The sequence below is a fragment of the Rhincodon typus genome, chromosome 10 (assembly GCF_021869965.1).
Source record: "Rhincodon typus isolate 14 chromosome 10, sRhiTyp1.1, whole genome shotgun sequence".
NCBI classification, from domain to species: Eukaryota; Metazoa; Chordata; class Chondrichthyes; order Orectolobiformes; family Rhincodontidae; genus Rhincodon; species Rhincodon typus.
Window position 1 is genome coordinate 60,781,530 of NC_063341.1, and position 19,542 is coordinate 60,801,071.

At 38.9% G+C, this 19,542-nt stretch overlaps 1 protein-coding gene across 2 annotated transcripts in view; it reads right to left on the minus strand.

Annotated features, from left to right (window-relative positions):
• Window positions 1–19,542, minus strand: part of plppr4a (phospholipid phosphatase related 4a) — a 73,913-nt gene that overhangs the window by 10,764 nt on the left and 43,607 nt on the right. The window contains exons 5-6 of one of the 2 annotated variants that reach the window (XM_020517449.2): window positions 4,059–4,116; window positions 891–1,064 (exon numbers count right to left, since the gene is read on the minus strand). In XM_020517449.2, the coding sequence (XP_020373038.1) occupies window positions 891–1,064; window positions 4,059–4,116 (232 nt within the window). The remainder of the gene's footprint in view (window positions 1–890; window positions 1,065–4,058; window positions 4,117–19,542) is intronic. The other variant, XM_048602278.1, reaches the window with a different exon arrangement.

A 19,542-nucleotide genomic window follows, 5' to 3' on the forward strand; every position in this document is an offset into this window, starting at 1 on the left:
TGGCTCCATCCCCGCCTCTTCGACCTGTTTGTTTCCTCTCCACCTATTCTCTCCTCTATCCCTCTTCTATCCGCCTCCCACTCTCTCCTTATTTATTTCAAAACCCCCTTCCCCTCCCCCTTTTCTGATGAAGGGTCTAGGCCCGAAACGTCAGCCTCTCTGCTCCTATGATGCTGCTTGGCCTGCTGTGTTCATCCAGCCCTGCACCTTGTTGTCTCGGATTCTCCAGCATCTGCAGTTCCTACTATCACAGACAGGTGGAACTAGTTTAGTTTGGGAAACTTGGCATGGATGAGTTGGACTGAAGGATCTATTTCCATGCTGCGTGACTGTATGACTCTATAAGATATCAACTTTAATGCAGTTCAGTTAACTTCAGTTGATATAACAGGATTCAATTTCTGCACTTAGAGGAACAATTATTACAACTTTGCCCTCCCAGTCTCAGATAAATGCGTGTATCCAAAATTGGGCCACATGGTACTCATACTTTTCCATTCATTTAAATGGATGGTTGGGATTTTGAAACAATTATTAAAACAAAACACAGACACAATTAGGAATCCCGGGCAATTGCCTCAGTTCCATAAGCCTGAAGATTGGTGCCTGTTTTATGGTCCTTCTCCATCATCGATCAGAGATCAATCAATAATCCATCACTGACAATGGTTTGAGTCTTGATCCCCCTAGCAGATACAGCTGAATGGAACAATGTATCCATATGGATTTTCTGTACAGATGTCATCCAATTTACTACCATAACTTTACCTGAAAATTACAGACCACCAGACAACAGCATAAAGAGCAAAAGTAAGACTCTTTCTGAAAGTAATGAATATACAACATCAGAAATAACATTTTTGTAATGAACTCAAAGGTATGAAACTTACCAAATAGATAGCAATTCCTCCTCCGATCATAAATCCACAGTACACATCAATTGGATGATTCTTGTACTGGATAATGCGTGTTAAACCAGAGATCACAGCACAAATGATAAAAGTGAAGACTAGCAATGGCTTCAGGAGCTTGGAGGAGTCTGTCAAGGTTGCATTGAAATACATCTAAATGATACAAAATAAATCTGTCTTGTAATGAATGAAGTATATTATCTTAAATCACCATTTCCCATTCAAACATTTGTAAAAATCATTGTATTTTGTTTAAGCATATGCTGGAATTAATTGACAAACTACTGGTTACAGAATGTACAGCAAATTCAGGTAATTGTACTGGTGCTATATTTCCAAGTTCAGCTGTCCAGTGCCCTGCGCCTTCCTCATATCCTGTACATTCTTTTCAAATGTGTAACTAATCCCATTGTAAATAATGTATGGTCTCCTTCTCAACTGCTGGTATGTGGTAAAACAATCTTTGCTGTAAATGCTCCTTGGTGCAAGAAAAATTTCTTCCAATATATTCCATATTCCTCTAATGATGGTGCTTAAACCATGTATATTCATTCCCAATTTACCAACCATGATCAACTTGTCTTTCACTATTCGTTCTTTCAAAACTTTCATAACTTTGAAAAGAATAGTATTTAAGCCTCTCAATTCTGCTTTAAAATGTGAAACTTCCATCTTAAGAATAATTGTATTCCTGATATCATGCTGATAAATCTGTCCTGTGTTCTTTCTGTTGCTCTATATTCACTTGATAATCCAGATCCCAGAATGCATGCTATTCTAACAATCAGGAATCCTTATTCTGTCTTGCTTATGGCACATTATCTAACTGCATGCTAACATTTAGTGACATATCTGTACTCCTTGACCTCTCTGTTCCTCCATTGTTACCATTTAGAATATAATCCCTTGGCTCATTTTATATTTTCTGATTTAACTTGTAGTCACTCTGCTAACCTGGTTTCTCTCAACCTTCTACATTGTCTTTGCCACTTCCCCTAGTTTGCTATCATGGGCAAACTTTGATTTCATTCATCTAGTACCTACATTAGAATAATCCAAGTAAGTAGAAAAGTAGTCCCAGTACATTTCTCTCAAATTTTTACCTTGTCCGTTTGAAAATTCCATTAATCCTCCTAGCCACATGGTTACATTCCTCTTAGGCTTGTATGCTTTAATTTCTTTCAACAACTGCATAATAGTTGTTGCAAGTAATTTGGCACAATTCCCATTTTCAAACTTTTTTTGGAAATTTCTGGTTAGTGCCTTTACTATCTCTTTGTTAGCCTTCTGGGATAGATACTATCTCAATGTGTGACTTCAATTGCAATTAAATTTTAATTAACTTTTAATACATTTTTTTGACTAAGTGTTGGAGTAGCACGCCTACTACCCAAGTTTCATCTCTCTTTCTAAATACTGATGTTAAACATTATTAAAATACCTAGTGGTTGTGAAGTGCAGATTGACCTGCAACATAGATATTGTGATACCGTCGTACAAATATCCCTCAGCTCAATATGTTCCACCAGAAAGGTTTTTGGCATTTATGTAATACTAGTATTCCTGATCATAGGTTTATCTGAAATTCCTCTCAATACTAATTTAAGTGTCTGCATGTTTTCTGGACTCAGGCATAACTTAAAATCTACTACTCAAACAGTGCAGAACAACAAATTGTTCTTGTTAAATAAACTATTATGCGACTTGGAATTGAATAAGCGATTATATAAATGTAGTTGGCAAGATATATTAGGATGATAAGATTGCTTTTATGCTTAAATGGTGTAGTTTTGTTGCATTTTTCTAATTATCTCTCAGTATAAAGTATAGTTTAAAGTTTGCTCCCACAAATGACTCAATTTTAAAAGGGGCCCAATAATAAAGAGACCTGAGTGGCGTTGTACATACAATTTAAAAGTTGCAGGGCAAGGTAAGAAGGCTATATAAGGCACGTAGGGTGTATAAAGAGTCCTCAGCTTTATAAATTGAAGCAGGTCACAAAAAATACTCTAAATCATTCTTCTCAAGATGGAGCACTGAACATATGCTTTTGGAGGGATGTCAATGCTGTTGAGAGGGTGCAGAAGGGATTTTTTAGAATAGTACTAGGGATTCTGTTCCATACTTGGCTGGAAAAATTGGATAACATTTTCTTAAGGGCAGAAAAAGTTAAGAGGAGATTTGAGAGATGTTCAAAATCATAAAGGGTTCTGACAGAATAAATTGAGAGAAATCAATACTCAGCAGCTGAGCTAATTGATAGAAAAACCAAAGATGAGATGAGGAACAGACCCAAGGATTTGTTTAATGTCCTATCTTATGTTTAACTGGAATACCCTGAGAAGGGGATGGAAATAAATACAACAATAATTAGCAGAAGACAATTGGATATATAGAAAAAGAAAAAAAGACTTGCAGTTCATGCAACATTTTTCATGACAGGTGAATGTGTTAAAGGGTCTGATAGGAATGAACTACTTTTAAAGTTTAATCGCTATTTAAAAATGCAACAGTAAATATGGACTCACAAACTCCCACAAACAACAATGTGATGATGACCAGATAGTTTTTCTTATGGGGAAGAATCTTGGAGCTGCACAAGCAAACAACAGGGCACTGGGACTAACTAGAGAGACCTTTCAAACACTGCCATGGTGGGTTGACTGGCCTCCTTACTGTTCCATGACTCTACAATAAACTGCAAAAGTACTATCTTTGGGGAGGATCAAGGGATGTGTTTAAACTGTGCGAATAATGTTAGGCAGTTCTCGCCTTTTGCCAGGGAGCAGTGAGTCCTAGAATACACTGCTGGCTGTTGTGATAGCCACTGACACCTTTCCCTATTGGCCCTGTTTTATTTCCACCTTTCCTGGGAGGAAACATGGCTGTGGTCTTGGGGGAAGGACAAGTGTTTAATCATGATAGTTCAGCACAATGGACCAGCTGGTCCTTTCCTGCTTATCAATTTCATATGTTCATATTAAATTCTTTCTAATTTTCACACTGATCATTTCACCCACTGATAAGGGTTGCAGCTAATTAACATAACAGACCAAGATCTTCCTCACAGTTAATAATTAATTGACAGATTTGACTCTGTACTAGTTATGACACAGTGGATTATACAAGGCAGCCCTGATTACTTACAGAAACATACACAGCTGCGAAGGATGCAAGTGTAGCATGCTGGGATGGAAAGGATTTTCTGCAAAGAGAACAACAAGGATTTAATTATTCTGTTGACGTTTTACTCATTAATTAAGGCTTTACTGTAGTGCAGAATAATTTAAATCCAAGAGATGAGTATAATCAACCAGAGTTATACCTCCCACAGAGCCCCGTCCTGTAGCTGCTGTGAATTTTACTGATTTGCTCAAGCACTTTTCTCTGCTATAAACAGTAGTATGACTGGACAAATAAATACTAAACATGTTACATAATAAAACTGGACAATTAAATGTTCAATCTGCAAGAACAACATTTGTGAACATGATTAAGTTCATCTTTTTACAGCATTTTTCTTTGCAATAAATTTATGCATTTTATACACTATATTTTATACGAAATACACTGAAAAATGTTCTCACTATAGACACAAGCTACACCTCAAGGAGACTCTTTGTGATTCATAAAACATATGCGATAAATTGTCAATTCAAAAATTTCTGCTACCAAGAAAAACGAATTATCCAAAGTACATTTTACAAACAGTAATAATCATCTATTTTTGTTATGTGATACTAAATTAACTTTTTGCAAAATTGAGAAATGCTTTAATCTACAAAAAGTGCTGTTAAGATTTTTCTTAGCAGGTAGACAGTTTTAAGACAACATGTGAAATATTTTTAAGTAGTGAATAAGACATTGAATACATCTATGCCAGGAAATAAGATACAGCAATTTGATAATAAGACATTTGCAGTCACTCCTTTCCTATTGAATTTCTCAGTCTCCTCCATCTTACAGAGATGTGAATAAGCAAACATTGTCTCTTGCTGTCATCTCAAATAGTTTTTGTTCAATGACCTATTGGCTTTCTGCATGTCTGTGGAATTATTTACACCAGACATCACATAGTCATTTTCACACTATTGAACACTCTGTCTCCTTTTATTAAATATGGCATTTTGAATAACCACCAATATTTTCCACATGTAATATTCTAAAAGGTTAGTGTTAAAATGTATCACCATATTATCTTGTAGGGCATGGTCACATGGCAGGTCTAAATGTGAGCAAACCATCAACTTAGAAAGCAGAGATAACAAGGTATAGAGCTGGATGAACAAAGCAGGCCAAGCAGCATCAGAGGAGGAGGAAAGCTGACATTTCGGGTCTAGATCTTTTTTTTAGAAAGCAGATCTGTTATCTGGTTTTAAACAGTGATTTAGATATAGTTTTCTTAAAAACAGTTTTAGTGACTCAAACAAAACTCTTAGGGTAATCAGCCATGAATTTATCATGTCACATTACAGAATATTAAAATTTATACTTCAAATGCTAATGGAACAAAGTCAGCTGATTGCTATGACTTTCATGGGTACTAGGCTATTGCTCATCTCTCTACAGCCTTTGAAAATCAAAGACCTCAGATACTGAAGCACTGAAAATTTCACTCCTGTTTTTAAAATTTAGAAGCCCCTCAGTAATTCTTTTTTGCCAAATGGCACCCCCACCGCCACACATCCAAGCTGTTCCAATACAGTTGCAACACTGGTGTCTACCTGATAATTGGGATAATTGCCTTGGCAACGTTCTGTACACAAAAATCTGGAAACAAAAAGGACAAAAACGCAACTCAACCAATTGCTGCCCCATTAGTCTACTCTCATCATCAGTAAAGTGATGGAAGTGATTACCAATGCTGCTAACAAGTTTGGGTTCTGCAAGGGCCACTCAGCTCCTGACCTCAATACAGACTTGGTTCAAACATGGACAAAAGAGCTGAATTTCAGAGGTGAGATGAGAGTGACAGCCATTGACATCAAAGAAAGTGTGGAGTCAAGGAGCCTGAGCAAAACTGGAATCAATGGGTATCAGAAAGCTAGCTCTCTACTGGTTGGAGTCATACCTGGCATTTAAGAAGATGGTCATGGTATAGGAGGTCAGTCATCTCAGCTGCAGGACATCACTGCTGGCATTCCTCAGGGTAGTGTCCTAGGGCCAGCCAATCTCAGCTGCTTCATCAATAACCTTCCCTCCATTATAAGGTCAGAAGTGGGTTTGTTCGCTGATGATTGCACAATGTGCAGCATCATTTATGATTCCTCACACACTGAAGCAATCTATATTCAAATGCAGCAAGGCCTGGACAATATAATGACTTGGGCTGAAAATGATGTGGAAAATATGCCACACAGGGTCAAGGCAATGATCATCTCCAACTAGACAGGATCCAACTATTGCCTCTTGACATTTGATGGCATTACTATATCTGAATTCCCCAATGTGAACATCCTAAGGTTTACCATTGACAAGAAGTTGAATTGGACTAGCCATATAAATACTGTGGCTATGAGAACAGGTCAGAAGTTAGGAATCCTGCAGAAAGTAGCAGCTCCTGATTCTCCAAGGACTAAATACTATCTACAAGGTACAAGTCAGGAGTGTCATGGAATACTCCCCAATTTCCTGAGCAAAATTCAAGATGCTTGACACTATCTGGGTAAAATAGTCAGCTTGACTGGCGCCACATCTAAAAACATTCACTCAGTGGCAGCTGTGGGTATAATCAACAAGATGCACTGCACAAATTCACCGCAACTCCTTAGACAAAACTTTCCAAACCCATGACTACTTCCATCTAGAAGACAAAAACATCAGGTCCATGCTCTTAGCAATACCTGCAAGTTCCCCTCCAAGCCACTATTAATTCTGACTTGGAAATATATCGGTGTTCCTTCAATCAAAATTCTGGAACTCAATCTCTAACAACATTATGGGTTAACCTAAAGCAAATGGACTGCAGTGGTTCAGGAACGGAGCTCATCTTTGCAAGGGCAGTTAGGGATGGGAAATAAATGCTGGCACAGCCAGTGATAGCCAGATCCAATAAATTAATTTAAAAAGCCCAAAATAAAGAAATGAATGTATTCTTGTGAACCAAATAAAGGGTTACCACTACTGAGAAATGAACTTGTTCTTGGCTCTTGGAGTTAGGGGAATTCTTTCACACTGTATGATGGTCATTATCATTCCTTCTTCAGTTGTTTTAACATAGTGCTCTTACACATAAGTGAGCACCAAATTCGATTGTGTTATTGCATCGATTCAGTTATTTTAATAAGCCTAGACTAAAATGATTTGAAGCTAATGCTATCTGGCGATTTATCTAATTGGGGTAGCTTCAGTACAACATAAGCCTCAAATTTATACCTACAGAAGAAATTAGCAGCCTGGTTAACATGCTGTTTGGGATTTAGTTACCAACATTTTTTAAACTGAAAATAGCCTTGTGAATTAATGAGCATCATTTAGTGGTAAATTTGTCCACTTAGGAATTGAACATAGTGGATTGGCAGAATGTATGTGATTTGGGCTTAGCTGAGGTTTCACAAAGTGTATAACCAATGTAATAGGAAATGCCTAAGTTGATAAATAGTGTTTGGACCCCCATAGTGGAAATTAAGCATTCATTAGAGCACACTGGTTCTAAAATGGTGAAAGTGCTCCAATTTTGCAGGAGAGTCAAGACTTGCACTGAATTGGTAGCAGGTAAATCCCATATCTGATCTTTGACTGAAAATAGATTTTGCACTTGAGCTCAGAACATCCCAAAGCATTTGATAGTAAATGAAGTATTTTTGAAGTGCAGACATTGTTGAGCAATAGGGAAACCCAGCAGCCAATTTCTGCTCAGCAAAGGTTGACAAACAGCAATAAAGTAAAAGATGGAGATGATCTATTGGTGATGTTGGCTAAAGCATAAACACTGTTCAGTACATCAGAGCTCCATTGCTCCATTTTAAATAGTGCTGAAGAATCTTTTATATCTACCTAAGTGAGCAAATGGAGCCTCAGTTAAACATTTTCTCTGTAGCATAGTATTTCCGACTGTATGCTCCTTCAATATCATATCACTATCACATTTTTGGAATGAGACTAAATTCCACAAACTTTTGACTCAGACATGACAGTATTAAAATTCAGCTGTGATTGGTCGAGGCTGTATACTGTCACCTTTCCCCATATCAGCATGTTTTTTTTTAACGTGGCATGGTTGTTTGGTGGTTAGCACTGCTGCCTCACAGCACCAGGGACCTAGGTTGAATTCCATTGTTGGGTGAGTGTCTGTGTGGAGTTTGCACATTCTCCTCGTGTCTATGTGGGTTTTCTCCCACAGTCAAAAGATGTGCAGGTTAAGTGGATTGGATGTGCGAAATTGCCCATAGTGTCCAAGGATGTGCAGGCTAGGTTGATTACGAATGGAAAATGTAGGGGTGAGATGGGTCTGGGTAGGATGCTCTTTGGAGGGTTGGTATGGGCTGAATGGCCTGCTTCCACACTGTAGGAATTCTATGTCCCATATACCTTCTTCTGGTTCCAATTGACATAAATTCAATCTTGCTTTAATTCTCTCTTCTCCTCTGCTAAGTCATACTTGCCCATCACTTTGTTGCCCTCCATTGACTCCTTCCAATGATGTATCAAATTAAAAAAATCTGTACCCCTTTATAAAATCTTATTTGTCTCACCCTGTCTCTTTAATTTCCTCTATCCCCTAGCTCATAGCCTAGGATTCTTAAACCCCTGGCCATCTTTTCTCCTAGTATTCGTCACAGAGCTACAATTCTCCAGAATCACATCTGTACCCAGGCTCCTACCCTTGACACATACCACTTAGAAAAGCCTTGTGAAGATCTATTTTTATCAATTCTGAATTCAGTCAACTCTTTTTTTGCCGCTGTTCAGTGCCTTTATTACCTTTAAGAAGTGCCTCAGCATACATTCATTGCATTAAAAACAGAAATGCAATTGGATGTTATAATTTTGAAATACATTGAATTGTTCAACACAATCTGAACACAGCAGAGCATATTTGCAATTTTACTGCTTGTAATTCTGTAATCAAATCAGAGCGGCTTTTTATCCCCATAGACTTCATTTTCTGACTCATGTGACTGGAATTCCAATTGCTGTTGCAGATGAGAAAGGGTGTGGGCACAATTTGAAAACTTATCCAGGAGGGGGCACTGGATACCACCATCTCTATTTCAAATGATGTGTCTTAATATCTGCTACATACTGCACACAAAGGCATTTACAGCAGAGGTAGTAAGTGTGGCAAGCCAACCAGTACGTAAGGTATATTTCTATATTTCCTAAATATTTCTCTTTTCAAAAAAGAAATATGTATTATCCTTTTGCGGTTGCAGGTCATGCTATATATGGTAATAAAGAAATTCATTCATGAACAAACCAGTGTATTAACCCTGTCTTTTCCACTTTTGTCAGTCTCTGCATATGCAATTTTTCAATTGTGCAGGTTTCCTAATAGTACACATGCATGTTGTCATTGGATGTTGCTCTGATATCTGCTTGTTTGAGGATGATGTTCCTTTTCTGGGGTGAGTCATTTCTGTGGAGAGTGCTATTAATTGTTAACTTGTTGTCAATCCATTTCTGTTCCTGGGGCACAGCAAACCTCTGGTACTGATGGTCATTCTGTACTCTGTTTAGATGATGAGATTACTTTTTCCTGATCTGCTGCTTGTGAAGAAACAGCTGCTCTCATTCTATGTACATGTCTGTAGTTTCTATGATAAATCTGGATCATTCACGTTCACAGAAAACAATTGAGGGGATGACTGAACTCTTAAGGGTAATGTCTTTCAGTTTGCTCTGAATGCAAATACAACTTCTTATCCTTACTGCTAAAAGTATCTCAAAGTACAGTTCCAATGATATCACACTGCAAGGTGACTTCATCATTGGTATTGTGGTACCTCCCCAGTGACACTGGCATCACCTATTGTTTGGTTCCAGTGAAAGCTTTTTGTTCTATGCCCCATTATCACTGCAAGTCCTCAGTGGTGAGCTTGCGTAGATGTTCCGGCTGTGATGACAAATTAGGCAAGGACTTTGCTAAGTAGTTCACAAGCCCAACAGCTCATTGCATTGTTTTCATGTCTGTTGATCACTGCATTGCTGCTACAGCTCCTACGTTGTCATGATCTAGGGAACATCCTTTGGCTGTCAGTACTTGATTTCTGGCATCTTTAATTGCACTTTTTCCTTCTTCAGTTTCAGGGTCATCTGACAAACTCTTTCTAGTAGTTGCACTAGATTTTCATTATAGCCCGTGATGCCTTCTTCCATTGAACGTCCATATCCCTAGATTAGCAGAGCATCAACAATTACCTCTACTCCAGGATTATCACCGACTGTCTCTTGCTGTTTGCATTGAAATTCTTCCAGAGCAGTAGAAATGCTCTAAAATGTCTATAAACTTATTAGTGTTAAGCTCATTGGATGTAGAAGTGGGACATGTGGTAGGTAAGGGTATAGATTTGAATTGGTATTAAATTGACATAGGGACAATAAAAGGTTATGAGGGCTGAGTAGAGTGGCATTGGTTGACATGGAGGAAATAAAGATTCATAATAGGATGGGAAGATGCACAGGTTGACATGAGGCTATGAGGGTCCATGAAGGTGGGCATAAGGATATAGCTTGGTTTTAGAGTATGAAGACATGGTTTGGCATGCATGGGGATAGTATATGGAGAATTGAGGTGTGCTGACTGGAGGGATGTTCATGCATTATTCCTTATTACCCATTTTGGACACAGTGCTGGATGTCTGAGGCAAGCCTTCCAGCAGCCCACTTCAGCACCCAGCAGATTTCTCAGCACCTCTGCTGTCACTGTCCCCAAATCTAATCCAGTTCATACATCCATCCACAATAACCTTCCACTAAATATCCAACCCCTAAGTAGCTGTTTAATGGTCAGATTTGTGGAACTGGGAATTCTCCCATTTCTGCATACCCAACCCAAGAGCAAAAATCCAGGCCAGGGAGTTAAGATCATAAGAAATACGAACAGGAATAGGCCATTCAGTCCCTTGAGCATGCTCTGCCATTCAATAAGATCATGTTGGTCCAACATTCCTCACATCCATATTCCTGCATTTTCCTCATTGTCCTTCATTGCCCCATGATCAAAACTTATCTATCTCAGCCTCAAATATACACAAAACTATGTCCCCACAGCTCTGTTGCAAGGAATTCCAAAGACTCTCAACCATCTGAGAGAAGAAATTCCTTCTCATCTTGGTCTTAAATTGGCACTCCTTTATTCTGTTAGAATATTTTTATTAGACTATTTTCTAAACAGGGAAAGCTTCAAAAATCTGAAGCACAAAGTAGTCCTGGTTCAGGATTCTCTTAAGGTTAACATGTTGATTCAGTTGGCAGTTAGGAAAGCAAATGCAATGTTAGCATTCATTTCAAGAGGGCTAGAATACAAGAGCAGGGTTGTACTGCTGAGGCTGTGTAAAGATCTGGTCAGACTGCATTTTTGAAAAAATCATTTATGGGATGTGGGCATTATTGGCTAGGCCAACATTTATTGCTCAATCCTCATTGCCCAGAGGGCAGTTAAGAGTCAACCACATTGGTCTGGAGTCATATGTAGGCCAGACCAGGTAAAGATGGCAGTTTCCTTCCCTAAAGGGCATTAGTGAAACAGTTGGGTTTTTCTGACAATCAGCAATGGATTCATAGTCATCATTAGATTCTTAATTCCAGATTTTTACTGAATCTGCCATGGCAGGATTTAAACTGAGGTTCCTGGAATATTTCCTCGATCTCTAGATTAACAGTTTAGCAATAATATCACTAAGCCATCACTTTCCATTTAGAATATTGTAAGCAGTTTGGGGCTCATATCTAAAGAAGGATGTGCTGGCCTTGTAAGGATTCCAGAGGAGGTTCATTTGAATGATACTGTGAATGAAGGCCTTGTTGGATGAGGAATGGTTGAGGACTCAGGGTCTGTATTTAATGGAGTTTACTTACAGTATACTGAGATGCCTGTATAGAGTGAATGTGGAGACTAGGACCCAAGGACACAGCCTCAGTGTGAAGGGACAACCCTTTAGAACTGGGATGAAGAGGAATTTCTTCAGCCAGAGATTGGCGAATCTGGGGAACTCTTTGCCACAGAAGGACCATGGAGGCCAAATCATTGAGTGTCTTTAAGACAGAGATAGATAGGTTCTTGATTAGTAAGAGGAACAAGGGTTATGGAGAAAAGACAGGAGAATGAGGTTGAGAAGCATCTGTTCTGAAGCAGAGGTTGACCTCCCCCTCCCATAACTAAAACTGAAACACCTAGAGAGGCTCATCTTGCCTCATAATCTGTAATGACGAAGTGTGAAAAGTGGTATAATCTGCCACTCCCCTCCCAATCCGTTATAAAGGAGTGGTTAAATTAAATAAAATCCTTTCACTGACTCTATAATCAACAAGTAACAAATTTATTTATTTAACTCTAACAGTGAACAAATTTACAGAACTATTAACAAACCAAACAATTGCCCCTTAACTACTAATTAATCCCAAATAAAACAAAATTCTAATGGCATGCTATTTCAGTAGATAGAAGTCCCACTTATATAAACCAAATTAATAATAAAAAAATTAAAACTTAATCTCTTGAAAATACGGCCAGGATATATCTTCCAGAATGTTCTCAGCCTTCTCTGCTGATCTTCAGTCATGAATGCCTTTCTCTGTTGAATTCTTACGTCAGGAATATTAGCTAAGAGTGCCGTATACCTTTATTTAGATGGTGCTTAATCTGAGAGTTTAGAAATTTCTGTGAGAGCCAGTGAGTTTCTCTTCAGATGGCAGTTCACTCTCATACTGATTTTCAAATGGTCTCTTCTTTTATAGCCTTGATGACCTATCATTTTCTTACACTAGGATTAGTTCTACGTTGTCAAAACCATCAGATTTAAATTTAATTGGTTTTCACTCTCTACGTACCTGGTTTAAATTAATTGGCTGATATTCAAACTGGTCACCTTGCTAACAAAACAAACTGTGGCTCTTTTCTTTAATCACATAGCCTTTGATATGAATTTTTCCGTTTTGAGAATTCTCTGCGCATCTGCAGACATTTTTAAAATCTCCAAGCCTAGAAAATCACACCATCTTTTAAAGGGACCATGTACTCATTCCCCTCTATCACTTTACAAACAAATTCTAATGTCCTGCCTTCCAGCCCACAAGTACTCTGCCCAGCTTTGCCAAACAGATCAGCAATGATTGAATGGTAGAGCAGACAAATGGACTGAATGGACTAATTCCTCCTAAACGTTATGATCTTGTAGCGTGATGCAAGATAGCTCCATTTTAACAAGAAAGTAATGACTGACTTGTTTCGTTTGTTGCAGGAGATCTGGATTCTGGACCAAGGCATTCAGTTTACTGCGTTTAACAGGAAAGACCATTGTGGCTTTAAATTTTTATTCCTTGGTCTCCTCTTAAGCTGCAACAGTTCACATTAGTAGCATCTAGCTTAGAATTTTTTTTATGAATGACAATCTGCTTTATTGTGCAAAAATTAAATTTCACTTAAAGTAACAATATATTGCTGATGCTGCTTTTTTTTGTTTTGTGCTTGTCGGGATACGCTAAATTTCAGTCACAGATTATTTGGCAAGACAACTCTGATCAACTGAGACACTGACATGGAGAAAGCAGTATGGGACTGCAGGCCCCCCAACCTCTCTGTAATTCAATAAAGGCACAGAGTTTGGCTGTCAGCGTAATTCTTTCCCCACTCAGGAATATTTAACAAAGTTTGTCCCACCATTGAATCACATCTAATGTTGAGCACTGTTGTGCCTTTTGCAAGTATGTCTGGTTAGGTACAGTCAATAGCTTGCTTGTTGCAAACAGCTGTAGGGACTTGCTGCTTGATACAATGTCCAATAAGTGCCAGGGCAATGACAATCCCCAACAAGAGAGGTATCATCTAACCATTTGCTCTCGTCATTAAATGTCAATAACATTGCTGACATCCCCACTATCACCATCAAGGGGCAACCATAGGTCATAAACTGAATTGACCAACCATACAAATACTGTATGCTACAGGACCAGGTCCAAGGCTAGGAATTCTGTGGTGAGTAACTCACCTCCTGGCTCTCTGAAGCCTGTCACCATCTACAAAGCACAAGTCAAAAGCGTGATGGAATGCTCTCCACTTGCTTGGATGAATGCAGGTCCTGTAATGCTCAAGAACTTTAACATCATCTAGCACAAAGCAGTCTGCTCGATCAGCAACCCATCAACCACTTGAACGTTCACTCCTTACACCGCTAATGCACAGTGATAGCAATGTGTGCCATTTACAAGGTGTAAATCATGTATATCAGCAGCACCTTCCTAAACTGCAATCTCTGACAGTGAGAATGACAAAGGCAGCAGATGCATGGGAATATTACCAACTGAAAGTTCCTATAAGGCCACAAGATGACATAGATATAGATCCTTCACTGTTGTTGTGTCAAAACTGTGGAACTCCCTTCCATAAACGTTATAGATGTAACGACAGCACACGGATTGCAGAGATTAATGATTTAGTCAAGATCACCTTCCCTAAGGCAATTAGGGATGAATAACAGATGTTGGCCTGCCCAACAATCCTCACATCTATTAAAGGAATATATTTACAAAATTCTTTTCGAACATTACAGTGTTTCGCTATACCAACACAGTAATTTTGACTCAGTTTTATAATAAATTGTGTATGATTTTTTGTGCACTTTTCTATTTTTATATACATCCATTTGAATTTGTAGAACATTTTTACATGACAAAAATATACAATTTTTAAGAATTCTAACATATCTAGTGAGGAAAATATTAGCAGTTTATTGTACAAAAGAATATTTAGCAAATGAAAGGTGAGTGTAGCACACAGATATCAGTTTCAAACTTCCAAATAGAATATGATTTTCAAGTAGATCAAGGTTAGAAGTTATCAAAAGTAAAGTTCTCCAGGGATTGTTCCTAGGACTATTATTGTTCATAATATCAGTATAAAGGAGAAAGAAGTACAACTGATGAATATGATAAAAACACACCAAGAGGAGCCACTTAAATGGTTGGTAGTATTAAAAAAAATCACTTAAGACCTATAAGATGTCGGAGCAGAAGGAAGCCATTCAGTCCCTTGTGTCTGCTCCACCACCATCATCACAGAATCATCATAGAATCCCAACAGTATGGAAGCAGATCATTCAGCCCATCGAGTCCACACTGAGCTTTCAAGGAGCAGACCACCCAGATCCAGTGCCCTATCTTACTGTAACTGTGCATTTCCCGTGGCTAATCCACCCATTCTACATATCCCTGAACACTATGGGCAATTTAACATGGCCAATGCACCTTGCCTGCACATCTTTTGACTGCTGCAGGAAATTGCAGCACCCAGAAGAAACCCACGCAGACAAAGAAAAACAAAAAGAACAAAAGGGACGTACAGCACAGGAACAGGCCCTCCAGCTGTTCAAACCTGTGCCGTTCATCATGCCTTATCTAAACTAAAAAAAAAACCTTCTATCCTTATTCAGCCTGTATCCCTTTATTCCCTCCCTATTCATGAAACCATCCAGATGCCTCTTAAATGTTGCTAACCTGCTTCCACCACCTCTTTTGTCAGTACGTTCCATGCTGCTACCACTTTCTGCGTGAAAAATTTCCCTCATACATCTCCCTTGCACCTTCCCCCTCTCACCTTGAACCTGTGCCCCCCTATAATTGAAACTTCAACCTTGGGAAAAAGCCTCCGACTATCCAGCCTATCTATGCCTCTCATAATTTTGTAGGCCTCAATCAGGTCTCCTCTCAGCCGCGTCTTTCCAGTGAAAACAATCCTAGCTTTTTTCAAACTTTCCCTCATAGCCAATGCCCTTGAGACCAGGCAACATCCTGGTGAACCTTCTCTGTATTCTCTCCAAAGCTTCCACATCTTTCTGGTAGTGCGGCGACCAAAACTGCACACAATACTCCAAATGCGGCCTAAAAAATGTTTTATATAGCTGTAACATGGTTTGCCAACTGTTGTACTCCATGCCCCGGCCAATGAAGGCAAGCATTGCCATCTGCCTTCTTAATCACCTTGGCCACCAGTGTTGCCACTTTTAGGGAACTTTGGACTTGCATGCCCAGATCATGTGTATGTTGATATTCCTGAGGGTTCTGCTATTTACAGTATAATTCACACCTAAATCCTCACTAACACCTGAAGAAGGAGCGAGACCCCAAAAGCTTGTATTTTCAAATAAACCTGTTGGACTATAACCTGGGTGTTGTGTGATTTTTGAGATTTCCACCCCAGTCCAACACCGGCACCTCCACACCTACATCACATCTAAATTTGATCCTCCAAAATGCATCACCCTGCATTTGTCTGGATTAAACTCCATCTGTCATTTCTCTGCACGAGCAGTTGCCCGAGGATGGAATTGAACCTGCCTCCCTTGCACTGTGAGGCATTAATGCTAGCCAGTAATGAGATAATGGCTAATCTGAGAATTGCCAACTTAAATTTCCTGCCTTTTCCCCCAAGACCCTTGATTCCCTTACTGATCTGTCTATATCATCATTGACTAATTAAAGACCAGCTTCTACAGCCCTCTGAAGCAAAGAATTCCACAGATTCAGTGCCCTCTGAAAGAAGAAATTCCTCCTCATTTCTGTCTTAAATGGGCAACTCTTTATTCTGGGATTATGCTCTCTGGTCCCAGACTGTCTCACAAGATAAATAACTTTACCACATCTACCCTGTCAACTCACCTAAGAATCTTATATATTTCAATGAGATTGGCTTTCATTCTTCTGAACTCTAGTAAATACAGTCCCAACCTACTCAACTTCACCTTATGAGATAGTCCCTCCATACCCAGGATCAGCCCAATAAAACTTCTCTGGATTGCTTCTAATGCCAGTATATCTTTCCTTAGATAAGTGGAACAAAATGTTCACAATATTCCAGCTGTGGTCTGGCTACTGCCTTGTATAGTTTTAGCAAAACCTCGCTATTTTTATACTCTGTTCCCTTTGAAATACAGGCCACCATTCAATTTGCCTGCTCAAATTACCTGTTGAACTTGTATGCTAGCTTTTTGTGATTTATCCACAAGGATTCCTAAATTCCCCTGTGCTGAAGCCTTCTACAGACTTTCTCCATTTTTCCTGCCAAAGCACATAACTCAGATTTTCCACGTTATATTCCATCTGCCAAGTTTTTGCCACTTGCATAACATGTCAATGACCTTTTGCAGACTCTGAGTCATCCTCATCATTTGCTATCCCACCTATTTTTCTTCATCCAGCTAAGTAATATGTTAGTTTGTAGAAGGTTACAAGGATGGAAATTGTGAAGGATTTTGCCACACTTCCAATATAGTGCCAGAAAGGAGGAGTACTGCAAATGTGATGCCTTTTATCAAAGAGGAAGAAAGGGATAAATCTGACAATGACAGGCCTGGCAGGCTTATAGGTGCAGTGGGGAAATATGTAGAGACAATAATTTAAGACAAAATTAATTGGCAATTGGAAAATTTTAGGTTAACAATCAACATGCATTAAAAGCAAATCATGTTTGGCTAATTTGACTGTGCGCTTTGATGAAGGTTGAGAGGCTTGTGTACAGATAGTTGATTCTGTGAATTGGACTGTCGAATGGCATTTTATGTAACACTGTATAACAGACTTTGGCAAAATAATAACACATGGGATTGAAATGGCAGGATCAGTCTGGACACAGAATTGAATATGGGGTGGAAAGCAGAGGGTAATGGTGAGCAATCCTTCATACTAGAGGGTAAGTGGTATTCCTCAAAGGCTGGTATTATGATTATTGTTCTTTTTGGTAATTGTTAATTGTCAAGATTCATTGCTCTAAGTGTTGGGGCAAGCAACTTGAAGGGTAACAAAGCTGCCACCTCCCAGCCAACAAGAAAGCTTACTGGAACAATCACCACATAGTTACTTAAGGGCTGTGTAATTAATATCTCATTGAATCAGGAACTAGCCACAAAATTACCACCCTTTGTGGCCAATCAGAAGCTATGCAATCCCTGGACACACAGCCATGACCAGCTACACTAGTGAGCAGGTTTTGTTAAGTGGGGCAGAAGGTGGCGGGGCGGGAAGAGTTTTTTTTGTGTGTGTGTGTGTGTGTGTGTGTGTGTGTGTGTGTATGCACACATTTGTAGGGAATTGTGGAGTGGTGGTCATCGGGAGAGGAGAGGAACCTCAGGGGATTGGACACAAGGACAGGCCGTGGCTTTTAGTGCCAGTTCGCCTGCACCTAATAGCCATAGATTCAATACCAACACTCTAATCCAGAAATCAGGTTGCCCTGTTTTCCCTGTTAGGCAAATAACCTTCCAAGAAGGCAGGTAAGTTGAATTGATGGCAGTTACAGGACTAACTATGGTCCTGAAATGGTTTTATTTGACCAGTTAAGGACCTTAATTAGTGTGGATTAAGAAGATGTCCCTACCTCATGGCCAGTTGATACTGGTCCAAGTCCCATCTACCCTGTAAGTGTGTTATAGCGTATTTGAGCAGGTTGATTAAAGACAAAGTAATGAGAAGGTCAACGTGGACATTCTCACCCAAAACCTCATTGCTGAGATGACAGAAAGATAAGAATCTGTATGGGGCCAAACCACTCAGTTGTTTGGCTATCTTTCCTACCACCCACAGAGAGTGGAAAATTGTGCCCTTTTTTTATGATGCTGGCATTACAAAGAGAATAGCTTACCATTCTTTGCTTTCTGAAATGGGTAAGCAGGATGTTCTGAAGAGTGTAATAAAATTCAAACATCTCTTGGGCTTTCGAAATTTGGCTTTGAAGTGACGTTCTATTCAAGAAGTATAAAATTGACCAGAAATATAATAATTAGATGGGTATAGGCATTGTGTGTAAATATTCAATTGGCTACATGGGTATTTTACTGGTTGTGGTTACTAGTTAAAAAAACAACACAACAAAACAAAACAGATAAATTCATAAAATGGAAAACAAAGTAGACAATGCTGAAAACACCCTGCAGATTATGTAGTACCTGTAAGCAGTTGATATTTTGGAAGTGGATCCATTCATCTAAAGTATTTTTTCCTCCCAAGAGATAGAGATGGTTAGATAGGGAAGGAGAGATTCAAAGAAGGACCACATTAAGGAAGGGAGGATTAGAAATTTGAAGAAACATTAATCCAATTCTATAAATCAGAGACCGAACAGGAAGAAACACTAACAGTCATCTCTGTGCTGAAGAGTCCATGCCTGAAACATTAATATGTTTGTTTTCTCCACAAATCCTCACTGATTTACTGTATTTCCAGGATTTTGTGTTTTTGCTCCAGATTTCCAGATTCTCTCGTATTTTGCTATTTCTTAGCCATACACACAGCATGGTGTCCGTTATTTTACTTGCAATTAAAGAAAGACTAGAGTCAAAAAGTGTACAAAGTATATTCTAGGTTTTTGGTTTGTATGACATAAATTAAAATAGATTTCAGTTCAGTTTTTTTTTCTGATTAGATTTAGCTTGGTTAGGTAATATTTTCTTTATTGTGGGATTAAAATAAATTACTAGCTCGA